Source organism: Eumetopias jubatus, unplaced genomic scaffold (genome assembly GCF_037043125.1).
Source record: "Eumetopias jubatus isolate StellerSeaLion01/CBP00866 unplaced genomic scaffold, mEumJub1_p1.0 scaffold_4, whole genome shotgun sequence".
NCBI classification, from domain to species: domain Eukaryota; kingdom Metazoa; phylum Chordata; class Mammalia; order Carnivora; family Otariidae; genus Eumetopias; species Eumetopias jubatus.
The window spans coordinates 102,993,793-103,016,407 of NW_028274810.1; the positions used below are offsets into that span (position 1 = coordinate 102,993,793).

General features: G+C 54.5%; 2 protein-coding genes across 6 annotated transcripts; one reads left to right on the top strand and one right to left on the bottom strand.

Annotated features, from left to right (window-relative positions):
* Positions 1 to 1,059: 1,059 nt before the first annotated feature.
* ICMT (isoprenylcysteine carboxyl methyltransferase) lies at positions 1,060 to 10,049 on the top strand. The gene is made up of 5 exons (XM_028108353.2): positions 1,060 to 1,292; positions 2,117 to 2,205; positions 3,092 to 3,261; positions 4,033 to 4,250; positions 6,571 to 10,049. The coding sequence occupies exons 1-5, from the start codon at positions 1,098 to 1,100 to the stop codon at positions 6,751 to 6,753; spliced, it is 855 nt and encodes a 284-aa protein (XP_027964154.1). The 5' UTR covers positions 1,060 to 1,097; the 3' UTR covers positions 6,754 to 10,049.
* On the bottom strand, positions 6,131 to 20,283 carry RNF207 (ring finger protein 207). 5 transcript variants are annotated; one of them, XM_088022628.1, is made up of 15 exons: positions 20,069 to 20,283; positions 19,891 to 19,972; positions 19,741 to 19,816; positions 19,540 to 19,665; positions 19,092 to 19,138; positions 18,772 to 18,844; positions 18,613 to 18,681; positions 18,084 to 18,152; positions 17,905 to 18,002; positions 17,076 to 17,262; positions 16,742 to 16,927; positions 16,421 to 16,472; positions 15,980 to 16,097; positions 12,201 to 12,281; positions 6,131 to 6,626 (listed from the first exon to the last, which is right to left on the bottom strand). In XM_088022628.1, exons 1-15 carry the CDS (start codon positions 20,130 to 20,132, stop codon positions 6,611 to 6,613), a joined length of 1,344 nt encoding a protein of 447 aa, XP_087878754.1. In that variant the 5' UTR covers positions 20,133 to 20,283; the 3' UTR covers positions 6,131 to 6,610. The 5 variants fall into 5 exon arrangements, with proteins under 5 accessions (XP_087878754.1, XP_027964105.2, XP_087878753.1 ...); XM_028108304.2 differs by lacking the exon at positions 6,131 to 6,626 and adding an exon at positions 9,940 to 11,183; XM_088022627.1 differs by lacking the exons at positions 6,131 to 6,626; positions 18,772 to 18,844 and adding an exon at positions 9,940 to 11,183 and having other exon boundaries at positions 18,613 to 18,649.
* Positions 20,284 to 22,615: the final 2,332 nt, after the last annotated feature.

The window sequence follows — 22,615 nt, forward strand, 5'->3', positions numbered from 1 at the left end:
CCCTTGCTCTCATTTCCAGCATAAGGCTGCCGGTCCCTGAGTGCCCCAAGACCTAGCTCCAGCATCTCTTCCATGCTGCCTCCTAACCCTCCGCCCGCCCACCTGCAGGACCCTCCTCGGAGTCCCTCTCTCTCTCTCTCTCTCTCCATTCTTACTTGGCTCCTACCCCACTCCCACCCCACCATAGTTTATTCTAGTCACTCGCTTACTTTTCTCCTTCATCATCCCTCTGTAAGCTCCCCCGAGGCCATTAACCCTTTCAAAAACAAAGAAACACTTTCGGATTTAAAAAGTAATGTATGTTGATTGTGCACCATATGGAAAATACAAAAACATATACAGAAGACAATGAAAGTCACCCATTGTTCTATCACCAATGTTAAAAAATTGTGGCTTATATTTCCATCGTTTCCCCAGGCTCACACGTTTGCTTTTGCTTTTCCCAAGCCAAGCCAAGATCGCGCTGTAAAGTTTTGCATTCTGCCTTTTGAAAAACGTGATGTATCCTGAGCTTTTCCACGATTGGCCAACATTCTCCCTCCCCACGAACTGAAGTGGGCGGTCATCCCGCGCGCAGAGGCCACGTCCTGGGCTTTCCCGCTGCCCCCGGGGCAGGGTCCCCGCGCGGAAGCAGCCTGGGCACCCCGCGGGCGGCCCCGCTCGCGCCTGCGCGCCCAAGGGTGTCAGGGCGGGGTCGCTTCAGTGTTCTTCGGACGGGGACATTCTTGAGTTTGGGGCTCCTTTCTGGCAGACGTCGGCGACCACTTCTCGGCCCGGGACCCAGGTGCCCCGCGACCCCGCCCGCCGTTAGCCGTTCGGCCTGGGTCAAGGGATCCCGGGAGGAGGGAGGAGGGAGAGGCCTCGGGGGAACGGCGGGGTGGGGCCACAGACGGGGCGGGGCCGCGGGCGGGGCGCTCCAGCCAAAGCCGGCCTCGGGGCCCGCGGCGCGGCGGTATCGCGAGAGCTCGCGGGAGGCGCGCCGCTCTGGGCAGCGGCGCCTCCCGGTCGGCGGCGGCGGCGCAGTGCGCAGGCGCGGCGGGCGGGCTTTCCCCAGGCTACAGCCGGCGCCGTCGCCCGCTCGTCGGCCGCCCGGCGCCATGGCGGGCTGCGCGGCGCGGGCTCCGCCGGGCTCCGAGGCGCGTCTCAGCCTCGCCACCTTCCTGCTGGGCGCCTCCGTGCTCGCGCTACCGCTGCTCACGCGCGCCGGCCTGCAGGGCCGCACCGGGCTGGCCCTCTACGTGGCCGGGCTCAACGCGCTGCTGCTGCTGCTCTACCGGCCGCCGCGCTACCAGGTGCGGGCCGGGCGGAGGCGGGCCGGGGCGAGGGCGGGAGCCCGGTGGGTTGGGCACGGCGCGCGGGCTCCGTCCGGTCGGGGTCGGGGCGGGCCGGGAGCTGGGCCTGCGGGGGACGGGGGCCGCTTCCTCCGGTCGTGTTCTTTATCGGCGAGTTCAGGCGGCAGGAGGGACCCAGGCTCGCGGGGCGCGGGCCCCCACATCTCCGGCAGAGTGGGTGGGAAATTGCAGTTGGTGCTGTTCAGCACCTGCGGCAGAGGCGCGTGGGGTGGTGGTGGGGGGGGGAGCGGGCCCAGGAGTTCTTTTATGTAATTTAAGGTGTGGAGACTTTCCTGCTGCCAAGTCTCAGGTCAGAGGGGGCTGGGCGCGGAGTCCCGCTTGCCTGGGCTAGATTCGCTGCGTGGTCTTGGGAAAATCCAACCAATAAACTAGGTTCGTGCGGTTTTCCCCACGGCTCTGAATAACAATAGCAATGGCAGCTAGAACTTACGTAGCGCTCACTCCTAAGTGCTTTACATGGGTACTCGTCACAGCAATCCTAAAAGGTAGGTACCATTATTATCCCCATTGTGTATGTGAGGAAACCCGAGGTCCAGAAAGGCCAAGTAACTTGCCCAAGGCCACACAGCCAGAGAGGGGTGGACGCGGGATCTGAACCCAGGCACCCCTGCTTCACCCTGTTAATTTCTGAGCACACCAGCTCTACGTGTTTGCCAGTAGCCTACTCCCCGGAAGTAGGATGTGTGCTCCTGCAGACTGGGTGGGTGCTCCCTGTGTGCTCAGGGAACAGCCAGGTGACTGAGCTTCTTTTGGGTCCGTTTCAGATAGCCATCCGAGCTTGTTTCCTTGGCTTTGTGTTCGGCTGCGGCATGTTGCTAAGTTTTAGCCAGTCTTCTTGGAATCACTTTGGCTGGTAAGAAGTACTTTGGGAATAATGGTTTTGAGGCGAGGGTGGGAGAATCAGAGAGTCAGATGTGGTATTTCCTCATCCCTGTGTCTCATCTCTACTGGCTGAAGGCTGTTTAGGTTTCTGTAAGGTCTCTAACTTCCACCTAGATTCCTATGTCTTGGACCCTAAGTACTTGTGCCCACCGGTTGCTTCTGTTGCAGGCAGAAACAGGTCTCCCTGGCACCCTCCCCGTAGGTGCCCTCATCAGTAATGTGACGAGCCCTTCCCAGAAGAGGGTACAGGTCCTCGCTGACAGGAAGGGGCAAGGCTCTGGCTCGTCTTCACAGGCCTTTTCCATCTCTAATTTCTATTAGGTCACATCTAGTGCATCCCCCACGGCCAGTGTAGGATTTTTCCCTACACTATGATTTCAGGCCCTTGAGCCTTCTAGTCCCTGACCTGGATATGAACCAGTGGCTTCAAGGTAAAAAGCTTTATCTCCTGTTATCAATACTCTGAGCCATCTAATCCTTCTTTGCTGGAATTGTTTTGTTGAATTTTTGTATTCAACATACATCACTGCTTTATTTTGATTATGTCCCACTCTCATACTTTACTGTGTGTAGTATCATTTTCAAAAGACTGTGAAAGGCCCATAATGCCTTCCCTACCTATGTTTGTTTGTTTGGTCTATTACATTCCACATGTAGTCCTTTTAAAACCCCACCTTCTGCAAACCTGAGCAGCCATGTTACATGTGGGTGCCTGCTGTCCACTCTCAGATAGGTAACAACGGGACCTCCTCTTAGAATTCAGGGACAGTTCGGCAGACCCAAATTTGTACTTTGAGTTATGGCTGACTTGATTCCCTTGCCCCAACTTACCTCTCTTTCTTTTTGTTTCTAAACAGGTATATGTGCTCCTTGTCACTATTCCATTATTCTGAATATTTAGTCACAGCAGTCAATAATCCCAAAAGTCTGTCCTTGGATTCCTTTCTCCTGAATCACAGTCTGGAGTATACAGTAGCTGCTCTTTCTTCTTGGATAGAGTTCACACTAGAAAATATCTTTTGGCCAGGTCAGTGTGTCTTCCTTTCTCCTCTGGAGGGGAGAAGGGTGGTTTTGTGCAGGCCTGAGGGCAGTGACATGGGTTCACCTCTCAGCTATAATCTCCCGGAGTGATTTTCCCCGGATCTCTATCCTCACTAAGCTCTTTATAAAGGACAAACAGAGCCTGTGAATTCCACTTCTGGATTTTGAATGGAGGACGTGTTGACCGTTTGCCTTAAGCCTTCCATAACATACCACACTAGCTAATATACCAAACTGTGATAGCTGTAATCTTAATTTTACAGTCAGAGATTTGCATCTGTTGATTTTCTGTGACTTGAGACTTTTCTTGTGAAGATTTTATTAACAAAAACCTCTGCATCTGAAACCTCTCAAATTGAACTTTCCACAGCAAATTAAGTAAAATGTATGTGGATCCCAGGATTCAGTAAAGAGCCAGGGCGGGAAACACTAGATCCTTCTCTGCTTCACTTAGCTGTCCTTGTCCCCAAGGGAAGGAAGGGGGCATGTGGCTGAGGGACATGGATGGGGAGTCCATCAGGTCTTTGCCAAGACTCTCTAATTGGGTTGTTGGCACTTTAAACAGATGAACAGCACAACTTAGGGGAATGTGTTTTGCTTATAATTAAATTTTAATGTGATGACAAATGCTAATTGCCCACTAGCATGTTTCCTAATGTTGCTAGCCTTGGGAAAATAGGTTAATTTTAAGCATCTGCAGGGGGAGCTCCACAGTCCCATGTCTTCACTTCCTGTTTGTCACATGTCTCTCCTCCAGAACTGAAGCAGATCACCTGGCTCAGTGCCATGGGGCTGCTGATGGTGGTCTTTGGAGAATGTCTGAGGAAAGCGGCGATGTTCACAGCTGGCTCCAATTTCAACCACGTGGTGCAGAATGAAAAATCAGAAACCCACACTCTGGTCACAAGTGGAGTGTATGCTTGGTTCCGGCATCCTTCCTATGTTGGGTGGTTTTACTGGAGTATTGGAACCCAGGTACAGTATCAGAAATGACAGTGGTTGCCTTTAATTTCTTTTACGTTTTTAAAAATTGACATAACTCACATAGCATAAAATTCACCATTTCAAAGTGTACAATTCAGTGGATTTCAGTGGATTTATTAGGTCGTTGGTCTCCTTTAAATAGGTGCATGTGCCCCCTGTCATGTTTTGAGTGAGAACAAAATAAAATGCAAAAGAACTGATGTAGTCCTTAACATTTTTTTTACTATGTACATAAAATCTGGGTGTCCTAAACTTGTAAACTCCTGGCGATTCTAGATACTGTTAGCCCATCTGCTCTACCCCTTCCCTGCTTCTTTAAATTAGATCTGGAGCACCCCAGTGGGTGCTCTGAGGACAGAGATGGGGCTTTCGGGAGAGAGAGCCTTCTGCTGCTCAAGTGGATTCTGATTTTCATTCGAAGCTGCTGTTGATGAGGCAAAGGTCTAGATTGGATTTAATATGAGCTACAGAGGTTTATTCTGTCTCAGGTTGCAGACCAAGCCTTGTTTCCTGCCTATTGCCTCTTGGATATGTTCTCTTGGTTCTAGAAAGACTTGGTCAGAGAATGTGACCAGAGCTTAGGAGACTCCTCACCTCTTTGGGAAAATCCAGTCTGGGGCTCCCAAGCATTCCATTGGCAATGCATGGTCCGTTGGGGAGACTCTGGTGACCCCCCATGGTGTAGAAGGGTCAGGACAGTCCGCACAGGACTTATTTTAATACCTGCATTTCTGAAACCTAAGACTCTCCTGCATCAACAATCGTATTCCCTGAGAACAAGTTGACTGTAGTAGAATCATGTAATTTGCCATAAATGCTATCTGCATACCGAAGTGCTCTAGAACTGAAGAGTTTGCCTACCGCTGTGACCATAGATCTTTTCACACTGTGACCCAGCACACATGCGCATATAAAAATGGAACAGGTCTTTTCCAGGATAGTACTTACTGTGTACAAAATACTCTATTTTTTGTCTTATTTGTAATGCTACTTATGATGCACTGAATGGATTTCAGGGCACAGGAACAGGTTGTGGCCTGCTACTGGGAAACCCCACTACAGGGTGTGTCAAGAAGCCACACGTGTGTGATGGCTGTGGGGGCACAGGCTCCGGGATCATCGACAGGGCCAGTCCTGGCTTTCACATTGGCTGCTTGGCCTCTCTGTCCTCACACGTTAAGTGAGAACAGCAGTGCCACCTCAGAGGTTTGCTGTGGGGGCTTATTGGTTGGAAAGGGCTTAGCTTGTGCTTGAAACACAGTTAAGTACCCTGTAAGCAATGATGGGAGCAAGTCGAGGGCATGTGCCTGGCTCTCTGGGTGGAAGTTGCCTCCTTGGGGTAGACACGTTTCCATGGGGGTCCGTCAGAGTGGGCAGGGGTGGAGTGGTGGGTTTCCCACACAGCACAGAAGTTCCTGAGAGCTGGGAGATGTTCTTGGCCTGGAGGGGTTGTTTGGTGGTAGATCAGTGGGGAAGATGTTCTCAAAGTGGAAAAAGCACATGAGTAAGGAGGTGAGAGGCAGTCCAAGTGGGTACAGCCCTGAGGAAGGGGGCTGGAGGCAAGGCACTGCTTTTCTGGGTTTGGGCAGGGGAGTGGTTTGAAGACAAGTGATTTCACAGTAGCACTGTATGTGGTACAGGGCTAGGCCGTGGGGGCCAGGAGGGGGGCACGAGACAGCTGCGAGGGGTGTGTGTGTGCGCGTGCACATACACGCTTGGAACAGGAAGGGGCAGGCTGGGAGCTCCACGGGAACTCTCACCTGGGGTGGGATCAGGAACTGCCCTCATCTGCCCTGAGGATTGAAATCCGAAAAGTTGATCTTTCTTATTTTTTTATTTTTTTTATTTTTTAAAAATTTTATTTATTTGTCAGAGAGAAAACACAAGTGAGCACAAGCAGGGGGAGTGCAGGCAGAGGGAGAAGCTTGCTCCCTGCTGAGCAAGGAGCCCAATGCGGGGCTCGATCCCAGGATCCTGGGATCATGACCTGAGCCGAAAGCAGCGCTTAACTGACTCAGCCACCCAGGCGTCCCATGAAAAGTTGATCTTTTAATTTTTAGATCTCTCTCACATAAGAGGAACAACAGAAAAGTGTCTGGAAAAAAACTAAAGTGATGAGTGTTTAGCTCTGATGTAAAAGTAGGGGTAAGGTTTCAGTGAATGGTTTCAGTTCTCAAAGACACTAATAGTATTTTGAGAGTCTCTGGGGCCCTTGGCAGGAAGTCCTCTGTGGATATTCAGGAGAAGCAGGTGCTGCTGAAGTTCTCGGTGTCGGGACACTGACCCTGATCAACTTCGTGTCCCCCGCCAGGTGATGCTGTGTAATCCCGTCTGTGGTGTTGGCTACGCTCTCACAGTGTGGCGATTCTTCCGAGATCGGACAGAAGAAGAGGAGATCTCATTAATTCACTTTTTTGGAGAGGAGTACCTGGAGTATAAGAAGCGGGTGCCCACAGGCCTGCCTTTTATAAAGGGGGTCAAGGTGGAGCTATAACACAGCAGGAGCGGGCCAGGTTGGGCCCCGGGGGGCCTCCCACTCGGCACGGCCCGGGCCACAGCTGCCTCCCGTCAGCCACTCTGCGGAATGGATTTTCTGAACCATTTTGTGTGTCACCAATTACTCTTCTGGAGTATCACTCAAGACCAAATGGTCAGAAGGCCTTAGGACCAAAGGACCCCACACCCTAGAGCAATCTGTTCTTGGGCTGAATCAAGGTAGGACACAGATCAAACATGGACAAGGAGCAAATAACAGCAATATTCTACAGCGACCCCCCCAGAAGGGCCCTGGTGAGGGCCCCGGCTGCGCACCATCCCCCACGAGGCATTTAGTGTAACTGAGACCCCTCAGGAGAAGTGGACGCGCTCATTCCTGCGTAAGGCTTCTTTGGCAGGAAGGGGTACGTGGACAGCAGTGCTTAGTGTTAGAAGTACGTTCAGAATCTAACTGGAAAACACAGCACAGCTTCAACCTCCTTACTCCTGTGCTAAGTGCATGAGCGTCTATACGGTTGTAGAGATAATTCTTCACGAGGCACTTTGGCTCTTAATATATTTAATCGTATTTACATATCTATTTTTTATAAATAGCAGTATAAATTCTAAGGGGACTTGGTGTTTATAGCCCCAACTTTTATTTGGCAGACAGGCAGCATGGACACCTCCAGACGATTTGGCTGAGTGGCTTGTTAACAAGGCACTCCCTCCCCAAGCCAGGGAGACTGTGGGCCTCTGTGGCATTCCCTGGGGTCCTGGCTCCTGCTCTTCTCCCGAGAGGGGGCTGTTACCAGTGACAGGCGTGTCGAAGATGTATCATTTTTCCTTTATCCAAGAAATGCTTACTGAACCCCTGCTCTGTGTGAGGCATTGTTAACCATCGGGAAGTACTACTCTCCATTTATTTGGGATTTTAGTCTTAATGCATCATAGCTTATATTTTTGTGTTTCAATTGAAATTTATTAACTATTCATTTCTATGTTCTGTTCTCAAAATTCCACCGACTCTAATGCCATTTCGGACTGTCTTTTCCAAAGGGGTTCAAGCATATATAACTACAATTCAAGCAAGTCAGCTTACGAAAGTCTTAAATAGAGCAAATGATCCCAACTGAGATTTAGTCAGTATTTTTGTTTTTCAAGTTTGGGGAGAGTGGTTGGCTTTAAATACATCAGCTTTAAGACCCTTGTTTAATTCTGGATAAGAGAGGGCCTTGGTCTCAGCGTGAAAAGCGTGAAATCCTTCCTGCAGTTGGCGGTGGCACTACCGAAGCCCTCTCGCGAAGGCGGTGGCCGCCCCTGGCTGCAGAGCTGCCCAGCTGCCACGCCGCGCCTGGCGGCTTCGAGGAGCCACTTAACCTTTCTGTGCCTAGATTCCCCATCTGTCGAATGGGGTCAATACCACCTACCTCATAGGGGTGTTGTGAAAATTTAGAAGAACAACGTCAGACGTTTCAAATACTTAGATAAGAGAGATGGCATAAATGGAATCTGCGCCGTGAGAGATTGCACAGATGCGGACCCTGGTCAGCTGTACCAGACTCTGGAATTGTGTGTTCAGAAGAGCATGTTACCAACTCAGAAATAGTACTGACTTCTAGATTTCATGGCCTAATTAATTTTTTCGTTATTATATATACCAAAGAGGTTTACGGGTTTGTTGATTCCTGGGATGACACTCTTCTGGTGTGAGTGGACCCTACCATCGGCCCTCGAGAGGGCCTTGCAGCCAGGCTGGCCAAGGCCGCTGCTGGAGCTCTCAGCAGCTGGTCCCTCTGGCACGAACACTCCCCAGTGGGACGTCGACATGCACTTACTCTGGGAACTTGAGTTGAATCAGTTCTGACTTGTTCTCCAGACCACGCTTAGCAAAGTAAACTCCACTCATCGGGATTGCAGACTGGAGGAAGGCGTGGCTGGGGTTTCGGCAGCCATCCCCAGCTCCTTGAGGGAAAGTTCTGTGCTGCATCTAGCAGGATTGGACCCAGCTTTCATTCCCGCGGTGGGGGGTGGGGGTGGGGGGGCTGTGAAGTTGTCTTTAATAGATGGAGGACAGCTAACGATGGCCCTTGGCTCTGGACAGAAAGTCTGAAGGCGTTGGCATTTGGTGATCTCAACTTCGTCCGCCTGCTGGAGTTCACGAAGCCCACCTTCCTGCCAGGCTCTTGAGCTCAGGAGGTAGGCCTGGTGTTTTGCAGTGAGATGCTACCGTTACACCACCTGGGCTTTAAAAAGCAAAATCCCATGGGCGGGAGTAGGGACACACCCCGAGCCTGACTTGTACACCCAGAGCAGAAGTCAGCAGTTACTTAGGGAGAAAAGATGAACTACTTAGGGGAAGATTTGGCAAGTGATTGACTTTCATCTAGTACTGACATTTTCAGATTATTTTTAACTGTATAAATTTAGCAGTGACAGTGTACACGACAGAGAATCAGGTTAATGAAGTACAGGCTTTTTGGGTATTCCCAAAAGCTTTTTGGGTAAAGGCCACATCACCAGTTCCCTTAAATTAAGAAACTGTCAAAAGAGATGACTTACTTTTTCCATTGCAGGTTTTAAAGTGGAGATTCTTAAATGGAGAAAAGGCAATGCACAGAACAAAGCTACTTTGAAGCAGCGTAAAATGAAACATTCTATGAGGATTTGCAGGCTGTGGCTGAGAATAGCAGTTTACAGAAAAGAGGTAGTGAGTAGCAGGAGCCTGGCTGAAAGCGAAAGACAGCATACCCCACTGTCCCTTCATCATTTGTAGGAACTGCTTCTCGAGCCTAAAGACTAAACTTTATTAATCCCTTCCATTTATTTAACACACTGAGTGATTGACATGATAGGGGAATATTCCTAAACCAATACATGTGTTAATAGCTTAGGCTCAGGAGGGTCGTCCGTAGCTCAAGCTCGTTCTGGTAGCAGTCACTCTGTCATAGGTACAGTAAACCACTGTCCCTTCTCTGCACTTTCTTACTGCCTTAGATAGTTGTGATCTCCCACCACATCTTGCTTCTGTAGTGACTTGATGAGGTTGGTGGGAGAGGCTTGCTCTCTGTGCCCTGCTGTGAGACTTGATGCCTTGCCCTGGGCTTGGAGGGCCAGCCGTCACGGGTGGTCCCAAGCGCTTGCTCTAGAGGAAGCCATCCCGTAGCTAGGAGAGTAATTTAATGGAGTAATTATTCTACTCGTCTTTTTACATGCAGAAATGTTTATTTAAATATTTTAAATTGGATTTTCTTTCACAGATACTGAATATTCTTTCCAATTCTTAAATAAAACTGTACTTGATTTCACCATGAACCATAGCGTTATTGGGTGGGACGTAATCATGTCACCTCTGACTAAGAAATGTCTGGGACTTACAGCATAAAACCAGATGTATTTTGCCCACTCAATTCAGTTCTGAATGCTAATCTCTAACCAGTTTGTTACGACAAGTTCCTCCTGCCCGTTAGGCTACCAAGGGTTTGTGATGCTCCGGAATGAGTGTCCATGCTCCAAAACAGGTGCAGAGGTGTTGGATATTGATGTGATGTTTTCGTGTGTTGATCTGCTGGTCTGCCTGGCATGTGGAAGCCATTTGCTGTTGGAACCGCTGAGTAAGCTGGATATCTGCTTAAAATGTGGCTGTGTGGACATTTTACCTCCAAAACTTTAAATTTTAGGTCATCTGGGTTAATTTTCCTTTTTAAGCATTTGAGACATTTCACCTGATAGAAAGGGCAACTGGAAAAGCGAGAAAAAGTTGTGGAGAAGTTGTGACCATCTCCTGCCCCACATGCCACTGGCTGCTGCTTTTTCCGTGAGCTCAGTCCTTGTGTGAAAGGAGAAAACTGGAGTGGGGTTTCCTCTTTGCTGAGTCCGTGCTCAGGTTGCTGGGTGGAACTTACCAGCAGGGCCGGTGCTGCACAGTGCTGGAGTCTCCTTATCTCAAGTTTGGACTGGTGCGGGCTGATGGGAGTGCGGGTCCCCGCATGCAGACGCTAAGGGGGTGCCAGAGCAGCGAAGGGCTTTTCCATGTGGACTGGGATGCCGTCCGCAGCTGCGTGATGGGGACCAAGACTTCGTGCAGTGCGAACACAGGGAAGAGTGAAGCTCAGCTCAGGCGAAACAATCTGAAATGAGGACCTGTCAGAGTTTCTGGGGTCTTCTGCTGTCTAGTGATTACCCTGTGTTTCATGATGGGAACAACGTTTTCTTAAATATCCCAGTCTTGATGTGCAGGCTGTAAAATACCCACCCCTCAGGACCAGTCCCATTTGCTAAGTCGGGCGCTCTCTCCGTGTGGGGATATCACCCCCGTTCTTCTGTCTGGGTCTATGAGGGTCTTTATTCTTCAGTGGAGGCTCTTCTGTGAGGCTGTTCAGAGTCCGGCCGTTCCCTCTACGTTCTGATGTTTTCTCTCTCTTCTCTGTGACACTCACCGGGTCATTCCTAAAGGAACACTTGACGTGAGGTCTACTCACCACCCCCATGCCAGCACTAACATCCACTGGGGCCAAGGCTTTTGGAATGGGAAGCCTTTCTGGAAGTACCCATGGGTGAACCAGAACTGTATCATCTCCTAAAGGATTCTCATCCCATTTTTTTCTTTTCTTTTTTTTTTTTTTAAAGATAATATTTATTAGCACAAGCAGGGGAAGGCGGCAGGGAGAGGGAGAAGCAGACTCCCCGCTGAGCAGGGAGCCCGATGTGGGGCTTGATTCCAGGACCCTGGGATCATGACCTGAGCCAAAGGCAGATGCTTAAGCGTCTGAGCCACCCAGGTGCCCCTCTCATCCCGTTTCTAATGATTTTAGTTGCCCAAACATCTGCAGTTCAGGCCTTCTCAGAGCCTTGTGGTGAAAACAGGTTTGAATGGACACTCCCCTGGAGCATCTGAGCAGAACGTGGTGGCAGGGAGGGTGAGACTAGTTTCTGGCCTGTCACAGCAGCGGACTGTGCCATGTCCTCCAAGCTCTGCCCACTCTGATTTTTGCAGCCCCGTGGTGAGCACACTTAACTGAGAGCAAAATACTAAAAGATCAGCCTGTGACAGTGATGTATCTGTTCCTGCGCGTTGCTTTTTTCCTCTGGCAAGTATTTTGGCAAACACCGTGCCTCCAGTGAACAGTGATGCTCCCACATCGAGATATGATCCTCAGTCACTTTTTCTCATTTAAGTGACTCTGAGTCACTTGGTGTAAATGCACGCGAGCCAGTCTGCAACCCTCGGCAGTGTGAGCGGTACAGACAGCAGCCGTGGCCGTTTATGATTCTAGAACGCCAGCCACCTCTGTCCTCCGTGAATTCTCTGGCCCTGTATTTTACAACCAGACCCAGCCGAGCCCATAGAGCTGGTCAGCGTCAAGCCTGGGCCGAATGGGAAAGAAACCCGGGGACCTGTCCCTGTGCCTCATGTTTGTCTCAGATTGAATCACTTACCACTTGGGCTGGGAAGGCTCGCCTTACCTGGCCTGAGTCTCACCGTTGGCGCTGTCATCACACGTGTTTTGTAGGTGCTCCGACTGTTCGTCTGCTGGCGCCTGAAGCCTATGTGAGAGAAAGTTCCCGGGAAGCTTGAAGGCAGCAGAGCCGGCCGCTGACTGACTGTCCTTCAGCTCTCTAGACAGAGAGCCAAACTGAGTGAGACACTCAGGCCTGCCTAGGGTTTTGGTCCTCAGATATTGACTGAAGGCCAGGGCTCCTCTCAGGACAGTTACGTTGTGGTCAGGAAGACGTGCCGAGCTTGGGAAGAAGGCGCTGCAGGATCAGGCAGCAGGGGATGGCAGGAGCAGAGACCTCTGTGGAGAGGATCTCTGGGACAGTCTGAAGCAAGAACATTCCAGGCAGAGGCTGGGAGGGGGGAGCTGGTCTGACTTCCCTGGGTAACTGAAAGGCCATTGTGACTGGGGTGTGGTGAGGGGCTAGTGTGGTTGGAGGTGGACAAGGAGGGTCCCAAAAGGGCTGTCAGGCCCTGGAGTGATGGGAAGTCTAGGCTTTAAGAAGACCATTAGCTATGGAACACCCTAGAGGGGCCGGAGAGGGTCGGTGATGGTGGCTTGCCCTGGGGCTGCCATGGGGACAACCATGGGCTGAGACAGTCATGTCAGCAGGACTCCGGGATTGGTTGGAAATGGGGCGAGGAAAGGAAAGGAATCAGAAGGTCCCTGGCCTTCTCACTTGGGCATCTGGGTGATGTGATGCCCCTCACTGCAAGGGGGGTGTGTGGGGGAGGATATGGAGTCCTGCCATTGGGGGATCTGAGGCACCTGTGACAGACGTGTCCAAGTGGAGACCCCCAGGACGGGGCAGTTGGAGAGGGGTCTGGAGCCCAGGAGGGCCTATGCTGGGAAGGGCTTGGAGGTTGTCTGTGTCGCAGTGGGATTTTAAAGTTGTGGGGATGGATGAAGCCCCTTCAGCATAGGGTGTGGGATGGGGAGAGGCCCTAGGACTGGGCCCTGGGGAGAGCTGACACTTGGGCACTGAGCAGAGGTGGCAGAGTGGCCAGTCTAAGAAGGGACAGCCTGAGCGGCAGGAGGGAAACCAGTGTGGGCTGCCTCAGAACAAGAGAGGAGTGTGGTGAGGGCAGCCATGAGCACCACTGAGAGACCAAGGGCTGCGGCCAGAGGTCACTGACCACAGCCGGCCACAGGAGCGGGCTCGGGGGGTGGGGCTGCCGGCAGTGGAAGACCAGGAAGCAGAGGCAGCGACACCAGACACCTGGAGAATGGTGCCCTGGAAAGGGACAGAGGCAGCCTCCCTCCCCCACAGACCTCCAGGAGCTGGGCTCTAGCCTGAGCTTTCCCTTTGCCAAAATTGGCCACAGGCGCCATTTCCCCACAGAGCCAGGCCTCCAGGAGCACATTACTTGAAGCTAGTTTCTCACCGAAGCAGAGCGCTCAGAAGGAAATGCACACCAATTATAAGAACGAGGCTTGGTACATGTGCACAGCCTGAACGAGTTTGGTAGGCGGCACCCAGAATGTCACCTCCGTCCAGAGGCCCCCCGGGGGTCATCACCATCCTGACTGCTAATGCCAGAGGATAGTTGTGTCTGGTTTTGAGGTTTTATAAATGGAATTGCACAGTAGGTGGAGTAAGCGACTTTGCGCGCTGAGGAGACACGGCAGCTAGTCCTGGGTAGGCCAGGATGCCGTCACAACTGTGCGGGGGCTGTGCCAAGTCCAACCTCGCCGCACGCATGTCAGAAGGCTCACTTGAAGGGTGGCTTGGCGGTTCTGGACGAACATAACAATTGCACACGCTTTAATTTTCCTTCTTCCTCAAACTCCGATAAAACTCTAGTAAAGGGGCCAAAACAACAGGGGAAGAAACTTCCCCAGGTCGAGAACAGAAAGGGATAACACCAAAATTTTTGAAGCTGGAGGGCACGTAGTCAGTGGTTAACTACCTCAGCAGACGTGAGAAACCCAAGCTCAGAGTGGACAGTGGGACAAGCCAAGGCCCAGCTCCGTTCACACCACAGAATCCTAGCGGGCCCAGCAACTGGCAGCCCCCTCGCCTCTGCAACAGGGAGGACGGGACAGAAGTAGGGAGGGGGGTGACAGTCAAGATCCTTACCGCAGAGCAGCTGCCCCTCCCGCACCCCACCAAAGGGTTAGTCTCTGGGAGGGTACCACACGTAGGTGAGAACTGCTGGAAAGCAGGTGTGCCTGCAAATGCTCCACATAGTGGCCTTCAGGAAGGAGGCTGGGGAAAACACAGAAAAAAGCCCTGCCTACCCTGATCCCCTGCATTGAAGCGCCACCCACGTGCTCTGAGCATCCAGTCTGCCCCTGCCCCCCAGCTCCTAATAGGAGCACATGATCAAAGATGACCGGACAAAAGCCTTTAATGTGGAAGATGGAAACCTAAACAAACAAACAAACTTGGAGGAAACAGAGTTGAGGGAGAAAAAAAACAACAAACACCTATCAGCCTCAGAGGGGTAAGAAACTATGTCCATGAAACAATAGAAGGCGTGAAAAAAAGTCTAGGATACAAAACAAGAGCTCTTGGAAATGGAAAACAATGAAATTTTAAAAATAGCTCTTGGAAATTTTCTTCAAAAAAAATGAAGAACTCAGTATAACGGTTGGAAGAAAAAGGACGTCTCACAGAAAGTACAGCAGAGAGACAGAAGAAAACACTGAGAAGGCAAATCAGAGGGCCAGCCCAGAAGAGCCAATATTCAGTAATAGGGATTCCAGAAAGAGAAAAAGTGAAACCAACTCACTGGTTCAGAAAGATGTGTGTCAAAACTGAAGGACATGAACTTCCAGACTGAAAGGACCGGGTCCTTTCTAATGGATGGAAGTAGACCCTCACCAGTGGGAAGTTTCAGAACTCTGGGACCAGAGAAAATTCCACAAGCTTCTAAAGAGAATAAGTAGGTCTTGTCACTAGGATTAGGAATCAGAATGCCTTCAGACTTCTCAAAGACAGCCTTGGAAGCTAGAAAATAATGCAGCGATGCTGTCAAAGGAGAATCATTTCCAATCTAGAATTTCAGTCTAGAATTCGATACCCAGGAAAACTATCAATCAAGTGTGAAGGCAGAATAAAGACATTTCAGACTGGTGCTGTCCAAAATATAGACCTCCTGTGCACCCTTGTTCAAAGAACTATGGTGGGGGTGGTGGACTCGACCAAACCACGAGAAAGAGGAAACGTGGGGTACAGGAAACAGATCAAAGGTAGGGGTGAGGCAAATGGGGTCCCCAAGAGGGTGGTAGAGGAAGAGCTCAGCCTGACCACTGTGCACCAGACCTATAGGGCAACCAGCCCACCCTGGGGCCAGGTGACTCAAGGGACAGGCACATTGAGGACCTGCCACCAACATCGCTCTGCTACGGCAACACCTTTTGATGCCCAAGTACAGTGCTGAGAGCCTAGCCTTGTCTAGACTTTGCTTAAGCATGTAGTGAGGAAGTTCTGTGCTCTCTTCCATGTCCTGTTGCCCGGATCTACTGAGGGCTGTCATTACACCCACAAGAAGTATCTTTTGCTTTGACCTACCCCTGAGGGCCAGAGGTGGGCGATTTTGTGCCTAGAAGCAGAAACTCAAAGCAGCCCACTCATTCTGTGTTTTTGGAGATGTCCAGAACCTGGTCTGCCCAGATGCCCTCAGTAAACTCTCATGCTCTGACCCACTGACTTCCTGAAAAGAGCTCTTCTGAATGTGTGGCACCTTTCCCACACACATTCTTAAGTGTCTTGGCTCTCCTGTGAACACCCCTTGGTCTCACCTGGGCTCCAGCCGCTCCTTCACCTTGGCAATGGAGCGGACATAGGGCGTGATCTGCTTGGTGATGGTGGTCAGGTAGGCATTCTCCTGCTTCAGCTGGAGAAGGTCATGGAGCTGGGCTGTGGGAGCCAAGGCCAGAGCGTTGGGTCTTGTTGGCTTCAGGTTCTTACTGTCAAGCCTCATACCATCTAAACATCCCAACTACCTCAGCGATTGCCTCTTTAATTAAAGGGCAGCGTGGGACTTGGGAAGGCATTCTGCTTACTGAATCCTGACCTCACATGCATCATTTTGGGGCATTAGCAATTGTGGGGCAAAGTCAAGGACTACGGGGAAGAGCATGGGAGTTTGTATCTGGTTAGTGGGTAACTGACTTGCTGCCCCTGCCAGCACGTGGGTTAGCTCCAGGAAAGGGGTGCACCCAGCAGCAGTTGCCTGCCACCTTCGTAAATCTCCTGCTCGTTAGCCACCCGCTGGTAGGATTCCTCCCAAATCTGAAAGAGAAAGTGAGTTGGACGTTGCATACGGCCATGAGTTGGAATTTCCACTGGTGGCATTTCTGTCCTCCAGCTACTCAGGGCCATAGGGCACCCCCAGCTAGTTCACATGGTTCCAGGCGGCAAAGACCCCAGTTCCAGAACTTGACACACGAGGGCCTCATGTTGGACCAGGCCAAGGTCCTGTTTCTCTCCCCTTCCTGTCTTGGGGTAACCCATGTATAAGGTGCCAGGTGGGGCTAGGTGCCCGGGAAGGGGGTCGCTACCTCCTGGAAGACTGCTCTCATCCCCTCCAGGGAAGCGTACTCCGAGGCAATCTGCACGTCCACCTGCAGGGACTTGTGCAGGATGTCTCCCATGATCTCTGCCTTGATGAGCGAGTGGTGCTTGGTGAGGTCCCGGTGCAACTCTTGTACCTGGTCCTTCAGGTTCTGCATCTCTGCCTGCAGGCGCTGTGCAGGGAGACCCAATGAGTGCCTGTGGTTCCTGCGAGGCTGTGTTCACTGTGGGGGCCAGGTGGCCAGGACTAGATTTGGCCACTGCACTTTGGTGAGAAGGGGTGGGGCCTTCCCGAGCCCGCAGCTCCCTGGCCCCACTCACCCGGTAGGAGTCCTCATAGTGGCGGCAGTGCTCTGTGAACGGTGTATCCTCCCCCTCCGCCAGCAGCACCTTGGTGCTGATGGACCGGTGCAGCGTGGGCTTTTGGACCGGCGACCCCAACATCTTTCCCACTGGGGAAGGGCAGCTGGGCCCCATCAGCACCTTGGGGCCTGAGCCCGCTGCTAGTCTGAGGAGAGAGCCAGTGTGAATGCAGATTGGGGGTGGGGGGGCTGGGAGGGTCTTCCCCTACTCCAGGCTCTCAGCCTCTTCCCCTGGACTGCCCGCCAGAACCACCTAGGGCCTCTGAAAAAGCCTCTGCAAGCCCCACCCAAGACCAAGGACATCAGCATCGTATTTTAAAAAACTCCCCAGGGAAGTGTCAACGTACAGACAAGAGTCCATCGGGACATGTCAGGCCTGGTCCGGAGTAAACTTTGTTCACTCACACATGGGACTTTGGACATTTGGCCTGATGCCCAGTCTCCCTTGACTGGGGCCCCCAGGCACATATGTCCAGCTCAGGCATTTCTCCTAACTCCTCCTGTGTCTCTGGCTCTCCAGACTAAGGCCTGGAAATCAGGCCTTACCCCAAGCTGCCCCTTCCCTTCAGTCCCCATGCGCCCCGTTCTGGGTGGCGGATGCTGCAGTGGCAGCTGGGGACAGCCCCCGGCTCCTCCCCATCCTCCCCTAACCAGGCTCTGCGCCAGATTGGGCAGGGACTTCCAGCCTCTGGGGAGGGCGACAAGCAGCCAGTCCCCACTGCGACGGGTACCTTGTGCCGCCCCCCACAGCCCGTCCCCGCGGCAGGGAGGGCACCCCAGCTGCTCACGTGTTGGCGCCGCCCCCAGCACCTGTCACCCGGCGCGGCCCCAGCAGCAGCAGCGGCTCCAGGCAGCGCGCAAACTCGGCGCGGTGGTCGCTGGTGATCTGGGTGGCAGGGGTGGGTGGTGAGGCGGCCTTTTTACCCGCTGGTCCCACGGCCCCAGCCCAGCCCCCTCCACCGTGCACCTTGCTGTTCTGTGCTGGCCGGAGGTGCTGGGGACGTGTGACGATGCCCTGCAGCCTCTCCATCAGCTCCTGCAGCCAGAGGAGGGTGCTCAGGCCCATGTAGGGGGTGGGGGTGGGGGACGACAGTGAAGCCCCATGCCCCCCCCCCCACAAGGCAAGGCTGTCTTTGGCACTTCACCTGCTGTGCACTGGGGGCTGCAGCCCTTCCCTGGGACTGTCCCAGAACCCCCACACCACCCCAGCCCCCAAATCCACAGGAAAGTCAGGGGTGGCAGGGCTCCCGGTAGACTCTACACTTTGGGGGAGTGGAGGCTCATGCTCCCTTCCAGGCTTCGCTGTCCTTTTAAAAGGGACTCAGCTGGCCCCTAAATGGTTTGCAGATGATGGTGTGGAGGAGGAGGAAGGTAAGCCCAGAGAGCCCTGGTCCAGCCAAAGTGGCAGGCTGCCAAGCCCTCAGGTGGCAGTTGGCTGTGCAGGGTGGGCTGCTGGTCGGAAGTGGGGAGACCCTTCAGGAGCTAGGGAGACTCACATAGCCCAGGTCCAGAAACTCAGCCTTATTGGCCAAGCTGAGGAAGGAAGAGCAGATGACCAGGTGAACCTGTGGGGGGGGGACCCTACTCAGTACCTGGCCAGGGGTGGGAGGCCTCTGGGCTGGGGTGCCCAGCCCTGAACCCCCAGCTCCCCTTACCTGCAGGGTGGGCAATAGAGTGGCCAGGTGGGACAGCTGCTCCTTGAACGCCTTGTCCTTCTCTTCGTATTGGCTGGGGGAGGGGCAGGCAGCCTCATCTCGGAGGGGAGGGCTGCTCACCCCCACCTAGCTGGGACCTCAGAAGTGGGAAGTTCCATCCCCCAACCACCTTTGTTCATCTTCCCTGTCAGCACTTCCTGCACCCTGAGCCACTCTGCCCTCTTCACCCTGAGGTCTTGCTCCCCAGGGTGGGGCAGGGTCTGCCCAGGTCCAGGCAGTGGGGCCAAGGGGCAGGGGGTGGAGACCCCGCCACCACTCACCTCTGCACAGCCTGCAGCAACAGCGTTTTCCTCTCTGCCAGTTTGTCCTGGGAGGGACAGCCTGCTTCTGACTGGGCATGCCCAGCCTGCCCCCTCCCAACACTCACCCACTCCTGGGGCCCAGCCGCACAGCTGGTTAGGCTGGCTGTGTCTCCGGCCTCCTAGCCCTTCCTTCCTGCATGCCCCCCCTCCCCCCCCCCCCGGCCTGAGAGCCCGGGTGCCCTCACCTGAAATGTCACCTCCTGGGGGGGACGCCTTCCCGCTACCACCAGCCTGGGGCTGGACCTCACCTGGCCACGTGACTAAGTAACTCCCGGAAAGAGCTCCATGCTTGCTGCCCTGCCTCACTGCAAACGCCACAGGCGCGGGAGGTGGGGTGTTGTGGGTCCCGGGTCATGGCTGGTGAGGATGCTCAGCCTGTGGCGGTCCAGTGCGCACAGCCCCTCACCTGCATGCTGCCGAAGAGGGCGTGGATGGCGGCCTCCTCCTCCGCCGCGCTGCGCCGCACCTCCTCCACCATCGCCTGCAGCAGCGCGATGGCCTCGCGTGTGGCCGTCTGCAGGGCCTTCACGGCCTGGGAACAGGGCGGCCTCAGCCTGGCAGGCGCGCACATTCCCGGGCCCCAGGGCGCCGGGCACCCCGCGCTCACCAGCACCGCCTGCTCCAGCCGCTCGCAGCCCTGCACGTAGGCTGACTCGAGGTCCACGCAGTGCGCCCGGCTCTCCCTGCGGGGAGCCCGCGCATGAGCCCCGCTCCTGGCCGCCCTCCTGCCCGCTCACCTCCCGCTCTCTCTACCCACCCCTGCATGTCCCGGAAGCAGCGGATGCACAGCAGCGACTTCTTGTCGGTGGAGAACATGATGTAGGGCTCCGCGTGAAGCGCTGCGGCGGGGGCGGTGGTGAGGGCTCCGGGCAGGCCCACCCCGGCCCCCGGCCCCGGCCCCGGCCCCGGGCCCCCACCCGGCACGCCGCACTCACTGCACTTCTGGAGCACATCGCGGCTGCGCTGGCCCAGGGCCACAATGTCGTGGCGCGCGAACATGCGTGCCCGGTGCGTTTCATCGCGGCAGCGCGCGCACAGCGGCTGCCCGCACGTGTTGCAGAAGTACGTGGTCTCTGCATCCTGAGGACGGAGGACCGAGTGCAGCCTCAGCCTGCCCACGGCCTGGGGAGCCTGAGCCTGCGCCTGTCACTGAGCACGTCAGTCTCAGCCTGGGGCAGGCACGTGGCTACGTGCAGCCCTTTCCTGTGATCCTGACGCTCTAATATACCCAGTTTACAGATGAGAAGAGACACTGAAGGGGGGTGGGGCGTGGCAGAAACATTCTACCTACAACAAAATTTCAAACTTGAAGGCTTTTCCAGCCCATCTTGGCACCCTCAATATTGGCCAAATGACTGTGCCCACCCTGGCCATCTGGAGTCACCACGAGGCTGGGAGAGGAAAGGGGATGAGGGCCAGTTGTCCCCCTTCCCTAGGCCAGATCCAGGGCTGAGAGTCCAGGTCTTGGGCTGCAGCTGTGGCTTTGACCCCAGCAATGGCTATGAAAGCACAGACCCCAACTCCTTACTTTGGCATTCAAGGCCATTTCCTCCCCTGCTCTCCCTGCCTCCAGCCCCTAACCTCCTGCTGGTCATCTCTCTACTGCTGGAGCTCACCTATCCCAGTACTAGCCCAGCACACCCAGAGCTTTTGATCCTGCAGGGCTGTTCTCCTGGGACTTGGGGTACCCCACCCACCCACACAGCTTCCACAGGTCACAGTCCCATGGGTTTTTCACAGCCCAGCCTGAAGCCTAGCCTCTGCTCCTTTCATAGACCCGGGGCGGGGGGGGGGGGGGCCCGCGGGGAAGCGGGTGGCAGGAACACCTCTCCCCACTAGCACATTGTCCTCACTTCCCCTTGGGCTGCAGGTAGCTGCAGACAGCTCCCCAGGTAGCAGTGGGTCCTGAAGGACAGGCCCAAGCCTGTGCACTGGACCGCCCTTCCTGGAGGTCACAACTCCACCCTGAGTTGGGGACCAGTAAGATCTCCCCAAATCAAATGACTTTAACCTCTGCCACTATCTGCTAGTGCTTCCAGTCACTTATTCTGGACCTCAGTCTCCCCACCTGTAAAATGGGGCCCACATTTGGGATCCAGGGTGCCTTAGGTGTTGGAGAATCCACTGACGGGTAATGGTCTAAGGACATGTTGAGCGCATCAGGGAGCATCAGGGCCGTCAAACCTGGCACCCTCGGTCCCGGCCCACCCCCAGGCATCCCTGCCTGCTTGCTGCACTCCAGGTCACAGTTGGCACAGTGCACCACCTCCGTGCCATCCCCTGAGCTGTCCACCAGGAACTGCAGCAGCCGATCCACCGGAGGGAGCCCGCTGGGGCCCTTCACCACCGTCTGGTGTCTGTGGAGAAGCTACAGCCAAGATCCAGAGGCCCCTTCCCCACAGCTCCCTATCTCCATTCCCACCCCCCACATTCCAGGCTGGAACTAAAAATAGGGCCTGGCATCTGCTAGAAATATCTCACCCAGTGCTCACTCTGACCCTGTCCCTCCCTCTGCCCCGTCCTGGGTGAATCCTGGGGACCCTTGGTGTTGGTGGCAGCCTGGAATGTCAAAGGTGGAAACCTCCCCCTCAACTGCCTCTCATTGCATTGCACAAATTTAGGGACACCACTAATAACTTGAGCCAACATAACCTGCTTATGTTGATCTAAGACTCAAGGGATCCCCAAAGTGGATTTCTGTGAGTGTTATGACCACTGTGCTGAGATCCTGTACCGTAGCAGCACTGCGAGGCGACATGACCTATGTTCTAGCCCCGCTCTTGCCTCCGGACTTTCTTTGGAAGGTCTTTGGCCCGTCACTCCAGGCCTCGGTTAACCTGCTCTGTATAATGGACGGGAGCCTGCGCACTATGGTGCGGAGAGGTGCGGGCTGGGTGCGGCGCAGCCAGAGCTTTGCCTTCCCTACACCTAGTTCCCCACTCACACGGAGCCAATCTCCCCCAGGGGTGGCGGGTGTCTGTTGGGGCTTGGAGGCACTCACTGGCACAGCGGGCAGGCGAGGCGGCCATCGGTGGCGCGGCCGCGCAGGCAGCCGGCGCAGAAGTCGTGGAAGCAGTCCAGCAGGCACGGGCGCTCGAACTGTGCGTGGCACAGCGGGCACACCAGCGGGTGGCCGCTCGCAGCGTCCAGGGCTCCCAGGCCCTCCAGGGGCGCGAAGATAGCTCCCGACATCTTCTGGGAGAGCTCAGGAAGGCGGCGGGGCGTGTCCGATGCGGGAACCAGGCCGCGGAGTCCGCGCCAGCCCCCGCGTCCCCCTCGGCCCCCGGGAGCGGCTCCCTCCCCTCTACCCGGCCCGCACCCGACGGGGCGTCCAGCGGTCGTGGAGCGCTGCGGTTGGGAGCGCCCGGAGCAGGGAGAACCGGCAGGAGGCGTGCGGAGGGGTCCTATGCGCGCTCCCCGCCTCTCCCGCGCCCCCTTGGTGGCCCTGGAAGGTCAGACCTGGCAATGCGTCCTATCCAACG